This window comes from Crocodylus siamensis, chromosome 3 (genome assembly GCF_052110815.1).
Source record: "Crocodylus siamensis isolate JL-2025a chromosome 3, ASM5211081v1, whole genome shotgun sequence".
Taxonomy (NCBI): domain Eukaryota; kingdom Metazoa; phylum Chordata; order Crocodylia; family Crocodylidae; genus Crocodylus; species Crocodylus siamensis.
The window spans coordinates 97,481,244-97,499,386 of record NC_143397.1 but is presented as its reverse complement, the minus strand read 5'-3'; the positions used below and the strand labels follow the sequence as shown (position 1 = coordinate 97,499,386).

Genomic DNA, 18,143 nt, shown 5'->3' with positions numbered 1-18,143 from the left:
GTGGTAAAGCTCTGACACAATTATGGTAGTTTTAATAGTTTGAATTGGCAGCAAAACACATGCACCAGACAAACATTTAATTTATCACTCCAGGAGTGACTTAACAATAATGACTAGTTATCCATGAGTGACAATCACAGCAAGTGCAACAGTAACTACTGATAATTAGTCACCATTACCTACTGCATTTTGCATGCCATAGTGACACAATAAAAGACTAACATCAGACATACTGAAGGAAAAAAATGATGATACAGAAATGCTTAATGTACAAATGTCTTATTACAGAAATTCAGCATGTTTGCTATGTAATAAATGATTACAGTGGAGTAAAATCAGTCAAAGACTTTTGCTTTCCGCTTTTACATGCACTCATTGCCAAAATAGAAGATAATTCTGCAAAGTGGAATAGTTGATCATCTATGTCTTGTTGAGCCAAGAAAAGCTGGAGAGTATCCAGTGCTTTGCGAGCATCAGCTGGCTTGACAAGTGGTATAGAGGGCATCTGGATTTCTTCATCACTCACTTCACTGTCATCACTTGCCTCATCTCTTTTGCTTTGCACTGCTGCAACAATATCCTCATCAGAGCACTGTTCTGCCACACAGAGCGAGGAATCAAAATTGATATAATCATCAGCTGTGAGAGTTGATGGCCAGATGCTTAAACCCTGAAGCTGTGAACACAATTCATTCATGTTAGATGAGTAGAGTGCTTCAAAGGTAGCTTCTTCTGGTGGCATGTGATGCTCTTTGACAAATCCGGCATGACAGAAACAGCTGGCAATTGTGCTTTGCTGCACCAAATTCCAAGCTTGTTTTATGAGCTGAACTGCCATCAAAACATCTGGCTTAAAGCACTCCTTAGCATCCATGGCTAACAAGATCTTGCTCATCAGCAAACGACGATAGTGAGCCTTGAAGGTTTTAATCACACCACTATCCATGGGTTGGCTGTGTGACGTGGTATTAGGAGGTAAGAAGACAACCTGAACAGCCTTCAAGCCGCTAATGCTTGCTGGATGAGCTGGACAGTTATCCACAATCAGTGCCACTCTTCTTTTCTGAGCATGCATCTCTGCATCAAAATCTCGCACAAACTCTTCAAAGACAGCATCAACCATCCAAGCCTTCTTATTTGCAGTGTAATACACTGGGAGACTCTTCACATTTTTGAAACAACATGGGTTCTTTGATTTACCAATCACCAATGGCTTCCTTTTATCACTTCCATCCATATTTGCCATCAGCAGTATGGTTAGGCGCTGTTTGCTATGTTCACCATCAATGCACCTCTTGTCTCTAAAAGCCAGGGTTTTATTTGGTAGCATTTTGTAAAACAGGCCTGTTTCATCAGCATTATAAATGTTCTTAGCATCATATTCACGAAGGATGGAAAGCAAGGTTGTGTTTTTCCACAATTGGATGCCCCCAGTGGGGACTGGCTTGCCCTCGCTGCAGGCTCGCTTCAGTGAAATAGCATGGCGTGCCTTGAATCTTTCCACCCATCCTTCGTTGCAATTAAAATCGGAGATGCCCAGCTGACTGGCAAACTGAACAGCCTTGCAGGCTAGCAAGGGCCCATTAATAGGAATGTTGTTTGCACAGGCTTGTCGTAACCACTGCACCAGGCAAGCCTCTACATCGCCATTTAACGCTGTACGCATTCGCTTTCGATCTGGACGAAACATTGCTTGGTCAACGGCATCCAAAATCTTTTCCTGGTTTTGCAGCCAGCCATTCAGAGTGGTACGTGGCACACCAAATTCTTTACATACTTGGGCTTTTGATTTACCTTTAGCTATTTCTCGTATGGCATCTGCTTTCCTGCTCAATGTGGTGCTTCGATATGCCTTACCACTCATTGTTTCCCTATTCAAATGCTTGGCATCAAGATGGAATTAGGCCTGGCTGCTGCTTGTCACGTGCCTTATGCTGGTTCCCTCACGCGAGCACTGCTTTAAATCTGCAATGTGTTCACAAGGTGCCCGTCAGTTTGATATGCCAAAGATTTATAGAGAGCAAACTTCATTGGATCTCTGTATGTGGTGATTGTGGGAAATTCATGGCTTGTACTTTACACCAGTGACAAAGTAGCTGAAATGCTTTGTGAATAGGAATGGTGAAATGAACTGAAGAACACAAGAGGGACAAGTTTACCTAACAACTGAACCCAATTCTACTGCATTAACTTTCCCCTTAATTTTGATGAACGGTTAGGAAACTATCCTGTTTTCAGAGTACTTCACTGTTCAGTAGCACATATCTTGGATCCCTCAACCACCCCCACACCTGATCTGTTCTCCTGTCATTCCGACCTGCTCTGGGTGCAGCCAGAGTCCAGGCCTGGCCTTTCAACCCTGCTTCCCCCAAAGGGGAGCATTTAACCGTGCCTCGGGCCCCCAGGGAAGAACTAAAGCGATGGCTAGTTTGAACGGGGGAAAGCTGCCGCAGGCGGGCTGCCTGGCACACGATTGGGACACAGCTGCCACCGCCGAGTCGCCTGCCTACCACGGGGCGCGGGGCAGCGCTTGCTCACGGTGGCATCAGTGCAGGTCTGCCCCTCCCTCCTGCCCGCGGGTCACTGCTGGGCGCGGGCCCGGCGCCCGGCCATGCTCAGGGCAGGGCGGAGTCGCGCTGCAGGCGGCCCTGCGCGGCGCGGCGAGTGGCGTAGATGACGAAGCCCCAGGACAGCAGCACCAGCGCCGCCAGCACCTGTGGGAGGACCATACGCATCAGGCCGCGCCCTGGGGCCCGCCCCGGCCCCCTTGCCCGCCCGCCCGCCTCCCGGCCCGTACCACGGTGTAGACGCGCTCCAGCTGCCGCGGGCCGACCGGGGCCATGGTCCCAGAGCCCGGGCGGCGCCTTCCCGCGGGCGGGGCGACACGGGGTCTCTATGGCGACCGTTGGGTCATTGCGGGGGGAGGAGGGGCGTTATAGCGCTGCCATATTTAGTGCGGGCACAGGCTAAGTCGCGGTTGGTTTGGCGCCGGTCCACCCGCAGCCAAGATGGCTGCTGCACGGCGTCGCGGGCGCAGCGTGCCCCCTCACCTCCTCCCTGAGGGCGGGGGAGGGGAGCGTGTTCCCAGTCTTCCGCTCCCGGCAGCCCCCGGGCCGCTGTCCCGGGCCGGCACGCGCGGCGGGGACATCGTCCATGTGCGACCCACTGCGCTCCGGCTGTGACGCGCGACGCTGCCTGGGCCGCCGCCGCCTTCGGGCCGGGCCGGGCACCACGACCCGCGCGCGGGCGGCGCCTGAGGGCGGCGGCGGGCGCGGGGCGGCCCCGGGCGGGGCGCGGGGCAGCGGCGCGGTGAGTGCTTGGGACCGGCGGCCCAGGCAGCCTCGCCCTTTGTCTGTTCCCGGGCCAGGGCGGGGCAGGCAGCGCTGTTCCTTCCTCCTTCCCTCCCTCCCTCCCCACCCGGCGCCCCCCTGAGGAACCCAGCTCCGGCGGTTCTGGCCCTGCCTGGCCCGGCCCTGTGTACACCGGTCTCCCAGGTGCTTGTGGAAGTGTCGGGGCACCTGTGTTTCCAGGAGGTGGCTGAGAGCGAGGAATATCAGGGAGGGCCACAGTAGTTGTCAGCTTCCTGCATTAGGCTGATGATCAGGGAGGGAGGGACGGAGAAGTCTGGGCCTGGAATCCCCCCGCCCCTTCCCCAACAGCCTGTGCTCGGGTGAGTTGTAGCCCTTGATCTCGTGGATACAGGAGAAGGTCAGGCTAAGCCCCTGTTTACAGTAGGCTGCTTTTGCCCACAATACTTCAGCCAGTGTTGGGCATCCTTGGCCTTGTGGTGGCTTGTGTGGCTCCATGCAGTAGCTCTGCTACGTGAGCCTAAAGTGTAACCTGGGCGGCACCAGCTGCAGGAAATTTGCTGGTGGAGGGGTCCCCGTGTACCTGATGACATCAGAAGCCTTAGTGTGCCCAGCAGAGGAAGTTTGGATGGGGATGTCCTCCAAGTTCTGCCTGTAAAGCTTTGTAGCGTAGATTAGGCTAGTGGTTCCCGATCTGTGGTATGCTGACAGCCTGCCAGTGGTATGTGTTAACAGATCTATTATAATTACTTTATGTGACAAAAATTTGCTGGTGGTACTTAAGGTTTTATCATTTTAAATGGGTGATGCGCAACCTGGCAGAGTTTGGGAACCACTGTACTACGCTGCAAGTCATTCCTTTACATGGGAGTATTTATACTCTTTAAGATGTGGAGGAAAGAGGACATGGAAGTGGTCACACTTTGTGTTTCATGTAATAGTCTAGTAGGTAAAGAATATGCCTGGAAAATGCCTTCTCCGTCCTCTTCTGGCTGAGGGGGCTTCTAACATTCTCCATTTAAGTTGGGGTTAGCAGTCTTTTCTGGTGCCAGGGTGAAATGACCCAGCTCTGATTGAAGGTGGACCAGTGCTACAACCCAGCTGCCACTTCTGTCTGCTATCTCGCCTTGGCATAGTATGTGCAAAGTGCCTGGCCACCCAACACAGCACCACCAAAGGTTCCCTGTCCCCAGCGCCCCATGCCACGGGCCAGATTCAGCTTGTGGGCTGTAGGTTGCTTATCTCTGCATTAGTGTTTTACAGTGATCAGACTAAGCTAAGCAGGGTGGGAGTAATCTTGCTGAAGGTGTGCAGCAAGGAATGAAAGACTAAGAACAGGGAGCAAGAGTCAGCATGCTCTGCACTTAGTAATTGGGGTACACTTCTGAATGTCTTGGCTTCCACTGTCTGTTTTTATGTTTGTTTGTTTATTGGGAAGTGGGAGGCATGGATTTGAATCTGATCAGGCTGATGAGAGCATAGACTTCCCACATCCCAGGCGGTGGCACCACCACTACCACCTCTTCCCCTGGCAGCCACGTTTTTTAAATATCTGATGTAATGCTCCCAGCTTGTTAGATGTGGTTCTTGGAGCATGCCTCCTCTAGTAAACCTAATTTGTGAATCCAGGCTGGACTTAGGCATGAGTCTTACTCAGCCTTGTCAATAGGATATCAGCTCTAGACGTAGAAGGCATCTGGGCAGCATGGGGAGTGGTGCTGGCAAAGGTTAGCAAAGAATTTAGGGACTTATGGACTTCTAGATGTCTAAGCAGTTAGGCAAGGGGCTTAACTAGATTGTAGTTTGTTTATTTATTTGCTATGATTTATAGCTTGCTGTATCCAAAAGTTTTAGGACTAAGGTACCAAAATTAGTCTCTGTCCCTTTGTGTATCTAGATATAATCATCCCCAACTGAAGATTGAACAGAGGGAGTTGCCCTTGTAGCAGGAATGTGATGTTTGCCATGCTGGGAGAACAGGAACAGGATACAAATCTCACTTTTCACTCAGTTAGCAGAGACTTGGTAGCATGTGGGAGCTGAATTGCCTAAGAGACCATATGTACTGTGTGTACTATGGTCCAGGGCTGCAAGGGTTTAACAGGACTTTCCCTGCAGTTACTGCTCTTAGTTCCTCTGACACCAGTGCAGGAACTGAAAACAGGGCAGCTGTATGCTCTTGGTGTGTCTAGGTAGTGTGGAGGACCTGTCGACTGACTCAAATACAGAGGCTTCAAAGAAATGGACATAGGAGAGAGAGATTTAAAGATGGGATTGGGGGTGGGGGCTGGAGTGGAGCTGCAGCCAGTGGCAGGGAAGGAAAGAATGAGGATTGAGGTAAGAGTAGCTCTTACGGTATGGAGTGCTGACTTCTCTGAAAACTCACTAGGTTGGGGGTCAGCAACATATGGCCTATGTACTGGATACAGCCTGCAAAGAGACTTTATATGACAGCTAAGCATGCTGCTGCTTCCCCAGAGCCACAGCAGGATAGGGACAGGCAGGACTACTGTGCTTCCCAGCAGTAAGCGGGGTCTTTCTGGATTCCGGCCAGTCTGATTCTGTTCCACAAGAGCCAGCGCAGAACATTGCTGAGCTCCAGTTGCAGCTTGTTTGGATCAACGAATCCAGTTTAAGAATCGGCAGAACTGGGTGGCAGCAGTATTTGGTTTCCTTCCACCTACTTTCTGCCTGCCACCATCAGCTGCTTGGCCCCTATGTAAAGAAGCTGGGTCAGAGGTAGCTGATTGGGCTGTTTCGGAGGACAGTGATTCTTTTAGGTGTTTTGGATCGCTGTTCTGTTTTGATTTGGCCAGGTCTGTTTCAGAGATTCGGATTGGCCAGGGAGAGGCAGGCACAGTCAGGTGGCTGCAGGTCTCCTGTGGCTTCTCTGGCTATGCCTGCCTCTGCCCCCCTGGGGGAGCTGCAGGAGAAGCCTCTATGGCTGCTCTGCCCGGCCCCAGCCTCCCGGCACTTTAAAAGGAGGGCTGTGGGGCTGTGCCAGACTCTTCCCAGAAGGCACATCCAAAACATTTCCAAAATGTTTTGGATGGTTTCTTTTCGGAGATGTTTCAGAGCCTTCTGTTTCATTTTGGATTCGGTGTTTTGGATGCCGAAGCACCTCTGAAATGAGACAGCTGCTGCAATTTTGCACAGCCCTAATGCCTGGTCCCTGGCAGCTGGGTCCTCCAATTTTGACTCTAGCTCCCCCTGGATTGAGTGGTTCTTTTGAGTGTAGCCATAACTGAAGTGCCAGTGGAGTGGGAGTTTGCTGGTATCTGCCTGTTACAGGTATATCCATAAGGCAATGTGCTGGGTGGCTGTAGCTGTAGCTTGCTTTGGCTCCTTAGCTGCCTAAGTTTACAGGGAGATAGGCCCTGTTTTCCTGTTAACACAGCATGCCAAGTGGACACGGGGCTTGAAGGGATAGTGCTTCATCCAGTAAGTAGGGCTTCTCACCATGGGAGAGAAGAGGGAAAGGGGACTGCTAGCCAGCACTTGGTATGGGGAGGTTCTACTGATGTTCTCTTTGAGCTTGCTCTAAGTAAGGGTTTGGGTGGCAAAGGCACTGAGGGGAGTGTTAAATGGCTTTATTTAGACTCCTGGTTTATACAGTGTGGTTTTGGTGGAAATGCCTATACAGCTGCCGGCTATTGCTCGATTGTTCCATGGCAGTGTGGCTGGGTATGTGACTCCCACAGTGCAGAAGACGCTGCTTTCTTTACTTAAATATTGGCCTGAACATCCCAAATTTTGCTGTCAAAATAAAAGAACAAGTCTAATCACTGATCCTGCAAATCCAGGTACCAACATATGCCAGAGTACGAGAAAGCATGCCAAAAATGGTACTGTCATGGAAGTATATATATCCTGTTCTTCCTAAGTTTTGAGTGAGAGTGCACCATCACGTGGCCTACTGTCCAGCGAAAGATTGTTGACCCTTGGACTAGGTTATTCAGTCCCATCCAGTTTCCAAAGTAACATGTATATTGGGAAGAGGACTAGTACAAAATCTGGGGCATGGTAAGGAGAAATGGAATTAAATTCAGGTGGGGCCATGAGGTATAGCAAACTGAGAGAAGGAGCAGGGACTGCATATGTAGAGACCTTGAGTTAGTAATTTAAAATTGTGTTATGCAGATGTATGAGAGGGTAGAAATAAGGCTTGGTGAAATGAGGAATAACCATCCTTCCTGGATTCCCAAGGGAATGGTCCTCTGGGCACAAAAGGGAACAATCCCATTGCACATAAAAAGGGGCAGAGGGGCCAAGAAACTCTCTTTGCTGAACAGGGAAATCCAGGAAAGCCTAGGGGTAAAAAAAAAAAGGCATATAGGCTGTATAAAAAGGGGGTAGCCACCAAGGAGGAATATACCTACTTGGCTCTCATTTGCAGGGAGTCAGTTAGGAAGGCTAAAGAAGCAATGGAACTCAGGTTGGCATAAAAAATGAAAGACATATAGACTTTAATATAGGCTGGCAGCTGAACAGCACAGGCATTTCCATCAAGCTCCACACTGTATATACCAGGAGTCTAAAAAGTCCTCTTTCAGGTATATAGGAAGCAAAAAGAAGGCGAATGGCAGCATAGGACCCCTACAGGACAGACTAGGGCTATTGGTGACAGATAAGAGCGACAAAGCTAAGCTTTTCAGTGAGTTTTTAACATCTGTATTCCTGAACCACAGATAAAGATATATCTACCAGTTGAATTATAGACAGGCGCAAGAGGGACACCACCCACCAACAGTTAGCGCTGACCTGGTGAAGGGAAGCTTGGAGGGGCTGGATGTGTTTAAGTCAGCAGGCCTGGACGATTTTCATCTAAGCGTGCTGAAGGAATTTGTCAGTGTCATAGCAGAACCACAGGCAAGACTGTTTGAGCACTTGTGGCACTCAGGGAAGATCCCAGATGACTGGAAAAGGGTCAGTGTGGTCCCTATTTTCAAGAAGGGAGGAAAGAGCATCTGGCTAACTAAAGGCTGGTTAATTATTAAGGAACACATTTTTGGGAGTCCAGCAGGAAAAATAATGCTGAAGGGCACAATGCCTAACTAACATTGTTTCTTTTTATGACCAGGTCACAAAATGCGTAGATGCAGGAGTCGAGGTAGATGTCATTTACTTGGATTTTAAAAAGGTCTTTGATACAGTGTCTCATCCCATTCTTACAATTAAACAAAGCAGCTGTGATGTAGATGATTACACACCTACAGAGTGGTGGTGGACGGCTCAGTATCAGCCTGGAAAGATGTGGGCAGTGCGGTTCCCCAAGGTTTGGTCCTTTGGACCAGTGCTGCTTAATATCTTCATCAGTGACTTGGATGAGGGCATGGAGAGCACTCTGTCCAACTTTGTGGATGACACCAAATTATGGGGCAAAGTAAACATGGTTGGGCAGGGAATGGACTCAGGTGGACTTGGACAGGTTGGAAAAGTGGGCAGAACAGAGTAGGATACAGTTTAACAAAGGTAAGTACAAAGTGCTGCACCTAGGGAGAAAGAATCACCAGCACACTTACAAACTGGGAGATGACCTTCTAAGTAGCACAGCAGCAAAAAGGGATCTCAGAGCCATAGTTGACTCCAAGATGTCACCCCAGTGCTCTTTCCTGCTCAGGGCAGGGGGTCAGACTTGATGATCTAGTGAGGTCCCTTCTGACCCTGAAAATATATGAAATCTAAGGTTGTTACAGATGGCCTTAATTTTAGCCTTCCCAAACGTTTTAAGTCCTTGACTCAGTAGTCTTGATAGTCTTTTAATAGAAAATTTGTGTACAGTATTGACAGCACCAATTATTTATTTTCATTGAGTCATGATTATTGGTGATAATGTAGAAACCTGAGTAGTAGGCTTGATAGGAAGTCTTTCTTCTCTTGATGCTGGCTCTGAATGTGTGTCCCAGTTACTTTGGATTTTATTCTGTAGCAAATTGACTCCATAGTAAGAAGCTGAGAGATGACCAGCTCTTCCAAGGTAGGTTCTATCACAGCATTTGGCCACTAAGAAGTCAGTGAGCTGGTACACAGCATATTAAGCATACTTATTTTATAGGAGATTGATATTTGTATACCTTGACTTCCAAAAGGCCTTTGGTCTGGTATCCCATGATGTTCTCATGGAAAATTGGAGGATTGTGGGCTTAACTTGATGGTGAAGTGGGTTGGAAGCTGGCTGCGGGGTAGAACCCAGAGAGTTCTAATGAACGGATTTGTGTCCTGGTGAGAAGTGGCCAGTGGTGTCCCTCGGGGGTCAGTGTTTGGTCCAGTGCTTTTCAACGTCTTTATCATTGATTTGGATGTGGGGGTTTTAAAGTTCACTGGCCAAGTTTGCGGACAACACCAAGTTATGAGGAAGCGTGATCACACTTGAAAATAGGCTGTGGATCCAGGCAGACCTAGATAGGCTGGCAAGTTGAGCAGATCAGAACCAGATGAAGTTCAACATTGAAAAGTGTATGGAGCTCCATCTGGGGATGAACAGCCCCCGACATACTTACAGGCTTGGTGGTGCCAACTTGACTATTATTATGACTGAAAGGGACCCAGGGGTAATAACAGGCCATGAGCCCACAGTGCAGTGCTGTAGCCAGCAGGGCAAACAATACTCTGGCATGCATCAACCAATGCATCTCAAGCAAAACCAAGAAAGTGATTATTCCACTCTGCTCAGCACTGGTGAGACCGCAGCTGGAGTATTGCATCCAGTTCTGGGCACTGGACTTCAACAAGGACGTGGTAAAGCTTGAGAGAGTCCAGAGAAGAGCCACCCGTATGATCAGAAACTTTCAAGGCAAGCCATACGAGGAAAGGTTGAGGGACGTGGGCCTCTTCAGCATAAAAAAAAGAAGGCTATGGGGGGACTTGGTAGCAGCTTACTGCTACATCAGGGGAATACATCAAGGGCTCGGCGAACAAGTGTTCACCAGGTCACCCTTGGGGAGAACCAAGAGTAATGGCCACAAACTCCTGGAAGACTGTTTCAGGCTTAACACTGGGAAACATTTCTTCAGTCAGGGTAGCCAGACTATGGCACAAAGTCTTTCCAGAGGTGGTGCAGTCATCTACCCTGGAAATCTTCAAGAGGAATCTGGACAATCACCTCACTGGGGTCACCTGACCCAAGTTGTCTTTCCTGCCTGGTGCAGGGGGGGCTGGTCCTAGTGATCTTATGAGGTCTTTTCCAGACCCTAACAATCTATGAATCTATAGTGACTGCCAAAAACTCACTTACCTTGCTATTGATGTCAGCTGACGTCATTATCTGGCATTGCTGAAACAGCAGTGTCTTCTCAATACACAGGTAAGTATTTTTGAGGGAATATAGTCTGACTGCCAAACTTGTGTTTCTTTATGCTTCCCCACCATATTTTTCCCCTGCATCCTGATATACATTGACTTCTCTACAACTGGCTGACAACAGTCCAAATAGCACACAAGCTAAGCTATCAGTTTTGCACAGCAGCATTGAACAGAGGAGTCTGACTCCCGGGTTAAATTTAATCTGCTTCATGATTTGAATGGCTCTGAGAATGGAAAGCTTGCAGTGGGGCAGAAGCTGCTGAATTTATAAAAAGCAAGATAGAGGAAGAATAACCACAAGAAAGTAATAACAGAAGAGAAAAAATAAGACACTTTAAAGTTGAGAGAAAATAAGGCTTAAGTAAGAAGTAAAGGCAGAAGGAATGGAAGTAAACATGAATGCTAGTGACTTAACTATTTAGTTGTTGAGAGTGGTGACATTTCAGAGGTTGGGCTGAACAACCGATATGTGTATTCAGTGCACTTTACTGTAAGCCACATTTATTAATCTGAAATATCTGGGATGTAGCTCAGGAACAGCACTTGAAAATAAAGATCATAGAAAAATGTTCCACTTAATTGGCAATCCTGAGAGTTGGGTAAATTGCAGTAGCATTGCTGGTTTCAGTACTGAAAACCTGATTTGCTTACCTTGAGCAATTGGTTGCACTGATCTTTTTAAGTATTGCTTTGTGCATCGGAGTGATAGTTACTCACGACTGATTTTTAAATTTCTGCAGGAAAAACGCTGTGTAGGGTATAAAATAAAGCTGGTGGAGTTAAATAAATAAAAATACTTAAATAATAGTTAAATAAAGCAGGGGGGAGTTGAATAAAACCTATCTGTGTCTTCTGGTCTAGTGAGTTGGCACCAGTTTATTTTCAAATTTTAGGAAGATTCTTATTAAAGTATTTGTTTGCTTAGTATGCTCCCAAGTACCCTTTTTTACAGGAAAAATTTAGCAACATCCATTGATCTTTGTATTTATTTTTCTTTTCAAGGATATGACCCCTGCAACTGAGGAATTTGCTGTGGATAGCAGCTTCTCACCAAGAGCTGGAACAAGCAGACTGCATCAGACAGTGCCCACAGATGCATCTCCAGACTCAAAGTGTCCGATCTGTTTGGACAGATTTGACAATGTAGCCTATTTAGATCGTTGTCTGCATAGGTTTTGCTTCCGCTGTGTGCAAGAGTGGTCAAAAAACAAAGCTGAATGCCCACTCTGTAAACAGCCGTTCCATTCTATCATCCACACTGTGAGAGCTGAAGATGATTTTAAAGAGTATATACTAAAGCCTTCAGAGAATGGCTCTTTTGCTAGCCCTAATGGGCGGAGATTTCGTTACCGCACTACAGTTACAAGGGAACATCGTACGACAACTTCTTCTCAAAGGAGTTCCTCTTCTCGAAGGACGCTGTCACCCCCAGACAATGGAATATTGTTTGAAGCGTTCTCAAGTCAGCCCAGGCAACAGAGAGATGTTGGAATTCAACAGATGATAAGAAGGCTTGCCTCAAGGAGGCAGGCTAGTGCAGAGGGCAGGTCTCTGCGACAAATTCAAGAACAGGAAATAATTAACTTCCGAAGAGCTCTCTATCGCTCTGGTGTGCGCATTAGAAGTGTTCAGGATGGTGGTCGGTATAGAGAAATTTCAGCAGAGTTTTTCCGCAGGAACCCTGCTTGTCTTCACAGGTTAGTTCCATGGTTGAAGCGGGAACTAACTGTCCTTTTTGGTGCCCATGGTTCTTTAGTCAACATTGTTCAGCACATCATCATGAGTAATGTGACTAGATATGATCTGGGAAGTAAGGCCTTTGCTGATGACTTAAAGCCTTTTTTACTCCATCGCACTGACCACTTTTTACATGAATTTATCAGTTTTGCCCGATGCCCTTTTAACATAGAAGCATATGACCAGCATGCCAATTATGATTGTCCTGCTCCTTCATATGATGAAGGAAGCCACTCAGAATCATCAATTATTACAATATCTCCAGATGAGGCAGATTCCCAAGAACCAGATCATAACGCATCCACAACTGGTACTGATCAGGCCCCTTGGGATGATGAAACTCCAGGACCATCATATTCAAGTTCAGAACAAGTTCATGCTGCTGTGGCTTCTCCTGATATTTCAGAAAGTTCTGATGAGGAACCTGCTCAAAATGGGTCAGATGCACAAGGGCAGTCACGAGCTAATACAGAGCCAAATGATGTCAGTGACGCTTCTTCAGACAATTGTGTCATTGTTGGTTATGTTAAGCCATTAGCTGAGAGAACACCAGAACTTGTTGAGCTGTCCTCTGATTCTGAGGAGTCAGTCGCTGAGGAGAAAAGTGAGAATGTGAAGAAACCACAACCTATCCAGTTTCACAGTTTCAGTGACAGTGAAGCTAGTGGGTGCTCATCACTGCACTCCCCAGTATCTAAAGATAATAAAAGTATCTGTAAAGGCAGCAGGTCACCTTTGATTAAGACAGCAGAGGCAGAAAAGAGTGAGAAAGATAAAACTAAAATAAGAGATGCGTCTACTTGGGACTCATTGCAGAGTTCCTCTACCAGGAAAAACAGTGTGTGCTCTCCGTGTAACCATAGATTATCCAGAAAGAGGAGGTCAAGGAGTTCCGAGTTGTCTTCGCAGCACTCTCATGGCAGAGACCATCACAGCCATAGATCCAAGAGGGAACATCGTAGCAAGGAAAGCTTAAAAAACAGATTACCAAGAAGCAGAGACAGTAGCAGGCATAGAAGTAAAAGAAACAGAAGGAGATCAAGAACTCGAGACACAAGTTTATCCAGAAAAAGCCTGACTCTTTCTCTGAGTAGCGAGAGCACTATATCTAGAGGTGTTAGTAGGTCACGATCCCGCAGTAATGGCCATAGTAAAAGATCAAGGAGCAGAGAGAGTGACCACTATTATATAAGAGAAAATTACCAAAATAGGTATCAGTGGGGATACACTTTCTACAGTAGACACATGGACAGAGATGGTTATGAGTCCTCATATAGAAGAAGGGCTCAGGCCAGAGCTCATTATTCAAGGCAGTCGGCGAGTCCAGAATATAGAATACAGTCCTTTTCGGAAAGGACAAATACACGAAATCAAAGAGGACACAATGAAAGCCGGTATTACTGCTATGAAAGACGCAGGTCAAGAAGTCGATCTAGTAATAGATCTAGGATCACATCTGGAGGGACTGATAGAATGCGATGTGAAAAGCCTGGTGGAAAAAGGAAATACAAAACACGCCACTTGGAGAGTGTGCACAAGGAGAAAGCACCAAGCCCTTCTAAAGGGGAAGGAAATGGCCACCAGAAACCTATGTCAAAGTACAGTGGTTGCTACCAAAGTGAGAACAGCCCTCAAGAAAACCAAGCAAGCAATGAAACAAAGCATAGAAAGAGAAGGAAAAAAATTAGAAGTCCAAGTGTGGAGATTGTTTATGAAGGGAAGGCTACTGACACAACTAGGCATCATAAAAAGAAAAAGAAAAAGCACAAAAAGAAGCACAGAAGACACCATACAGGTGATTCAGCACCTCCTTCTCCAGTCGTGATTACAATTGACAGTGACAGTGACAAAGAGATTGGACTACGTGAAACTATGGAATGTGACAGTAGTGTTTCTTGGACAACCATAACCCAGTTAAATGAGCGAGAAAATGAATCTCCATCATCTCTCCTGGACACAAGCAGTCATAAGGACGTATATGCAGTAGCTGGTGAAACTGCAGTATCAAACGAGGATCATCGTATTACTACCAGTAGGAAAGACCTGGCTGATGACATTGGAAATGTAGATCTCCAGCTCCAAAAAATATCAGATGAGCAGACTCCTGCTGTGGCTGTTAGCAGCAGCAGCAGTAGTTGTAGTAGTAGCAGTAGCAGTAGTACATTGGGAATAGAAACTCTGCCTATCAATGTTGAAACTGCACAGATGGAAGCATCCAGCCATTTGCCTTCTCCCAGGACATCATTTGTAGATAACTCAGGGAGGCCACCATTAATATTAAGACTGCCAAAGAAGCTTATTGACAGATCATACTGGCTTGACACTGCAGAAAAAAAGATGTAGCTTTGTTTACTGAGCTCTTCTTAAAATCATTCTTAAAATTATTACTTTGTTTAGACATATTTTTCCCTGGAAACAAAACCCCGGTTGTGATTTGTGTGCGATAAGACTGCTTAGAACATATCTGGGACATGTGTGAGATCCTTGAATGTATGCACTTTTAAGTACAAGAAAATAGAATATTGCTAGTAACTTAAAAGTTTTTCAGAATAAACTTGTAAATTTTAGGAGGTGTAATTTCCTAAAGCCATATTGTATTCTCATATTATGTAAGATATAGCCACAGAATCTTTCAATATTGTGTCTTTAAAAAAAAAAAAAAACCCAAAAGCCAGAACATACATTTTCTGCTGGTTTGTTCTTTTTATTTTATAAAAGAAATTGTATAATTCACAAAATAAATTCAGGTTTGGTTCTGCTATCCTTTTTGATCTGCATGGTTTCAGCTTGACTTCTGCCAAAAAAGGTGTCAACAATTTCTGTACAAACCTTGAACCGGACTCTCATTATAGTAACCATGAATTCTGTAGGCGTCCCAATAAAGCAAAAAAATAACAGATTTTAAATCCAATGTAATGATCTTTCGCTTGTCCGCCTCGTGTGGGCTAAGATCATGTGTGTCTTATCTTTAGACTGCTGTATTGTCTCAGTGTAGGTGAAAAACAGTATATCTGAGGCATAAGTGTTTTCATTAAAAGTAAGTTGGAAAGGTAGAGGCCACACATCAAACGTTTCTTGTGTTCTAATGTAACTGAATGGAAGAATCGGAGACTTTCACATCTTTTTGGTTTTGTTCCTTTGTCTCTAACTACACTGTCAAAAGCTTCAGGATTATTACATTTAACGGTAGCCATTGTCTTTCCAAAATATAGTGTGGGTATGTAGTTGGTTGCTACTTGACTTAACAGTTACTCAGGTTTTTCTCTATACCATGTCCTGAGTGGTTTAAAAAAAAAAAGGCTTCTGGCACATCAAGCACTGAAAGGCATAGATGTTCTTAATGTTTCCTTGAAGGACAACAACCTTTTCATTAAATTCATCTGAACCAGAGTTGTTTAATTTTCTTGCCTCATTTTTCCTGTTGATGATGTAGGTCCTCTGGAATTGTGTGAAGGATGACACAAAAGTGAAGGATGAATTGAAAGTAGACTAGATGCTAGCAAGTGAACAAAATAGTTGCCCCTCATCCCCCAGTTCTAGTAATGTTAGGTTTCTGTGATAGCAGGTACAGGGTTTTCATTTGTAAAATGATTATTTAATGTAATGACTCACAGATTCGAGGCATCCTCTTGGAAAATGCTAGCTCTTAGTTTTTGCTCAAAATTTTACTAAAGAAAAATAATAGAGCAGTTCTGTTGCAAAGAACTCTGACCACAAACGGTCATAATGTTTTTAATGTTTTGAATTATATTTAAAATCTCTGGGTTTATCTTGTGAATCAGCGTTGCACACCCAAAACTGCTAACATTGCGTGGTACTTGGTGACACCCTTAAAAGGGTCTCAAGGTATCCCAGGATGCTGCAGCTCCCTGGCTATGAATTACTGGCTTAACATTTTAAGGAACGTTGAAACAGTAAATATAGGGTTGTCTTAAAAAGTTCTTCATGTTCCCTCTGTAATTTGCTGTCTCTCTTTTTGTAAAAGTCACAGCAAACTGTAAGATTTACAGCAAGAATAATTCAATTTCATTTGTCAATATCTTTACCGTTTGGTTTTCAGTCGTTTTTAACTTTGGCTTTGTAAGCAGTTTGCTAATCTGTCCTTATTTCCATGGCCTTTTAGATGCATTAAATACACTAAAATAGCAATGAAGATGGCTCAGTTACCATTACTACTAAGCCATTAGGCTATTGCCTTTTGTGTTGTCAGAGCTCCCAGGTGGTCTCATTAATCATTCGGTGACTGGATATTCATGCATGCACAATACTTCACAAAATATATTATCATATACTTTAATTCATGCAGTAGGTTCCTAGTGGCTAACAGAGGTGCCTATGCACAATTTTATAAATAAATCTATGGAGTATAACATCTAGACCTGTGAATTACAATGTAACTTGCTGCAGACAATAGAGTTTATGATCATAGGACAAGACAGAGGAGGGATGTTGAGAGGTTACCAATTTTAAAAAAGGGATAATTATTGCTAAAAAATTCTACAGAAGGAGGGGAAGGCGTGGTTGGCAATGTAAGGGTAGTACATAAAATGGAGTAGGGGACAATGAGGAATAAATGCAGTCATGCAAGTGAGGGATTAGGTGTTTGAATATGGGATTAAATGGTTGGAATGTGATTCAGTTAGAGAAGGAAGGAAGATAGGAGACAGATGTCTATAGTGGCAGTGATTTCTATGGATTCAGACCACGATGGGTGAGGAGCAGATAGAAATGCCTGAGGGGTTGACACCTATTGCAGACTAATGATAACCTGGTGTGGGAACTGTTGAGGCACATACAAGAGGAAAATGTTTAAATTCTGTCAATGCTATCTTTTAAGTTTTCAGTTTTATTACATCCTAGCGTATGCTAACTATAGAATATGCAGGAGCATGATTACCTTATTAATGTCTATATCTTTGGTTGTGAAAGAGCAAATGAAGTGAAGTTCTCTCTGATCTTTTAAAATGAACACATTACAGATTTGATTTTTTGTAAAGAAATAGTCGAGACTAAAACCTTATTTCTGTGTTTAAAACAAACATGCTTTTACAAACACTCATTTGAAATGCTTAGCTGATTCTGTTGCATTAAGTAAGGGCTGTCCAGCTGGCCACTCATTAGGGGTTAAATTGTGGCTCCCTATGCCACAGTCACTTCTACTATCGCAGCACCCAGAGAGAGTCTTAGGGCTCCTTGTCCCTCCTCCAGCTTCTACTTCCTGCCCCTGACCTAGGGAATGGGGCACTGTGGAACAGTGCAGCTTTCAGGGCCAGGGAGCTGAGGGTGAAGCTGGGGCACCTGCCTACATGATGCAGCTGTGGAGGAGGAGAGGAGTGCCTATGCAGTGTGTGGCCCAAGGGGCTCTTGTCTTGAGCTGGTAAAAGGGCAGGGACGGAGGGGGGAGTGATGGGGAGAGGGAAAGCATGCAGCCTCTGACCATTTGGCTTCCAGGTGTGTTTACATTCAGGGATGTCAGTCTGCTGGCTTGTACGTCTTTTATGCATTTGTACTCCCTCCCCTCCCTCCTTTTTGTTTCTTATTTTTTAATTATTTTTTTTTACTTTTTTTTTTTTTTGAAACAACAGACTTAACTGTCCAAATCTTTATTAAAGTTGCCGTAGGCTTACAATACCATTTGAAGGACTATCCTGGTAACCTCTAGCATAGCTGGGCTGTTTGTGTTCAGAATTAATGCAGGTATATTTTCAGGGTCCCTCAGAAATTCAGTCTAGGGTGTAATTTGCAGAATGTGTTTAATTATTCTCTATAGCAATTCAGTACTACTATTGCATATAG

The 18,143-nt window shown here is 45.3% G+C and overlaps 1 protein-coding gene across 1 annotated transcript; it reads left to right on the top strand.

The window, feature by feature from the left end:
• Window positions 1–3,153: 3,153 nt before the first annotated feature.
• TOPORS (TOP1 binding arginine/serine rich protein, E3 ubiquitin ligase) lies at window positions 3,154–16,604 on the top strand. Its single transcript, XM_090038824.1, has 2 exons — window positions 3,154–3,309; window positions 11,613–16,604. Exons 1-2 carry the CDS (start codon window positions 3,154–3,156, stop codon window positions 14,688–14,690), a joined length of 3,234 nt encoding a protein of 1,077 aa, XP_089894950.1. The 3' UTR covers window positions 14,691–16,604.
• Window positions 16,605–18,143: the final 1,539 nt, after the last annotated feature.

Coding starts and splice junctions, on each gene's coding strand:
- TOPORS (XM_090038824.1), top strand. CDS start 3,154: ATGTGCGACCCACTGCGCTCCGGCTGTGACGCGCGACGCTGCCTGGGC. Junction 3,310..11,612: donor GGGCGCGGGGCAGCGGCGCG/GTGAGTGCTTGG, acceptor TTTCTTTTCAAG/GATATGACCCCTGCAACTGA.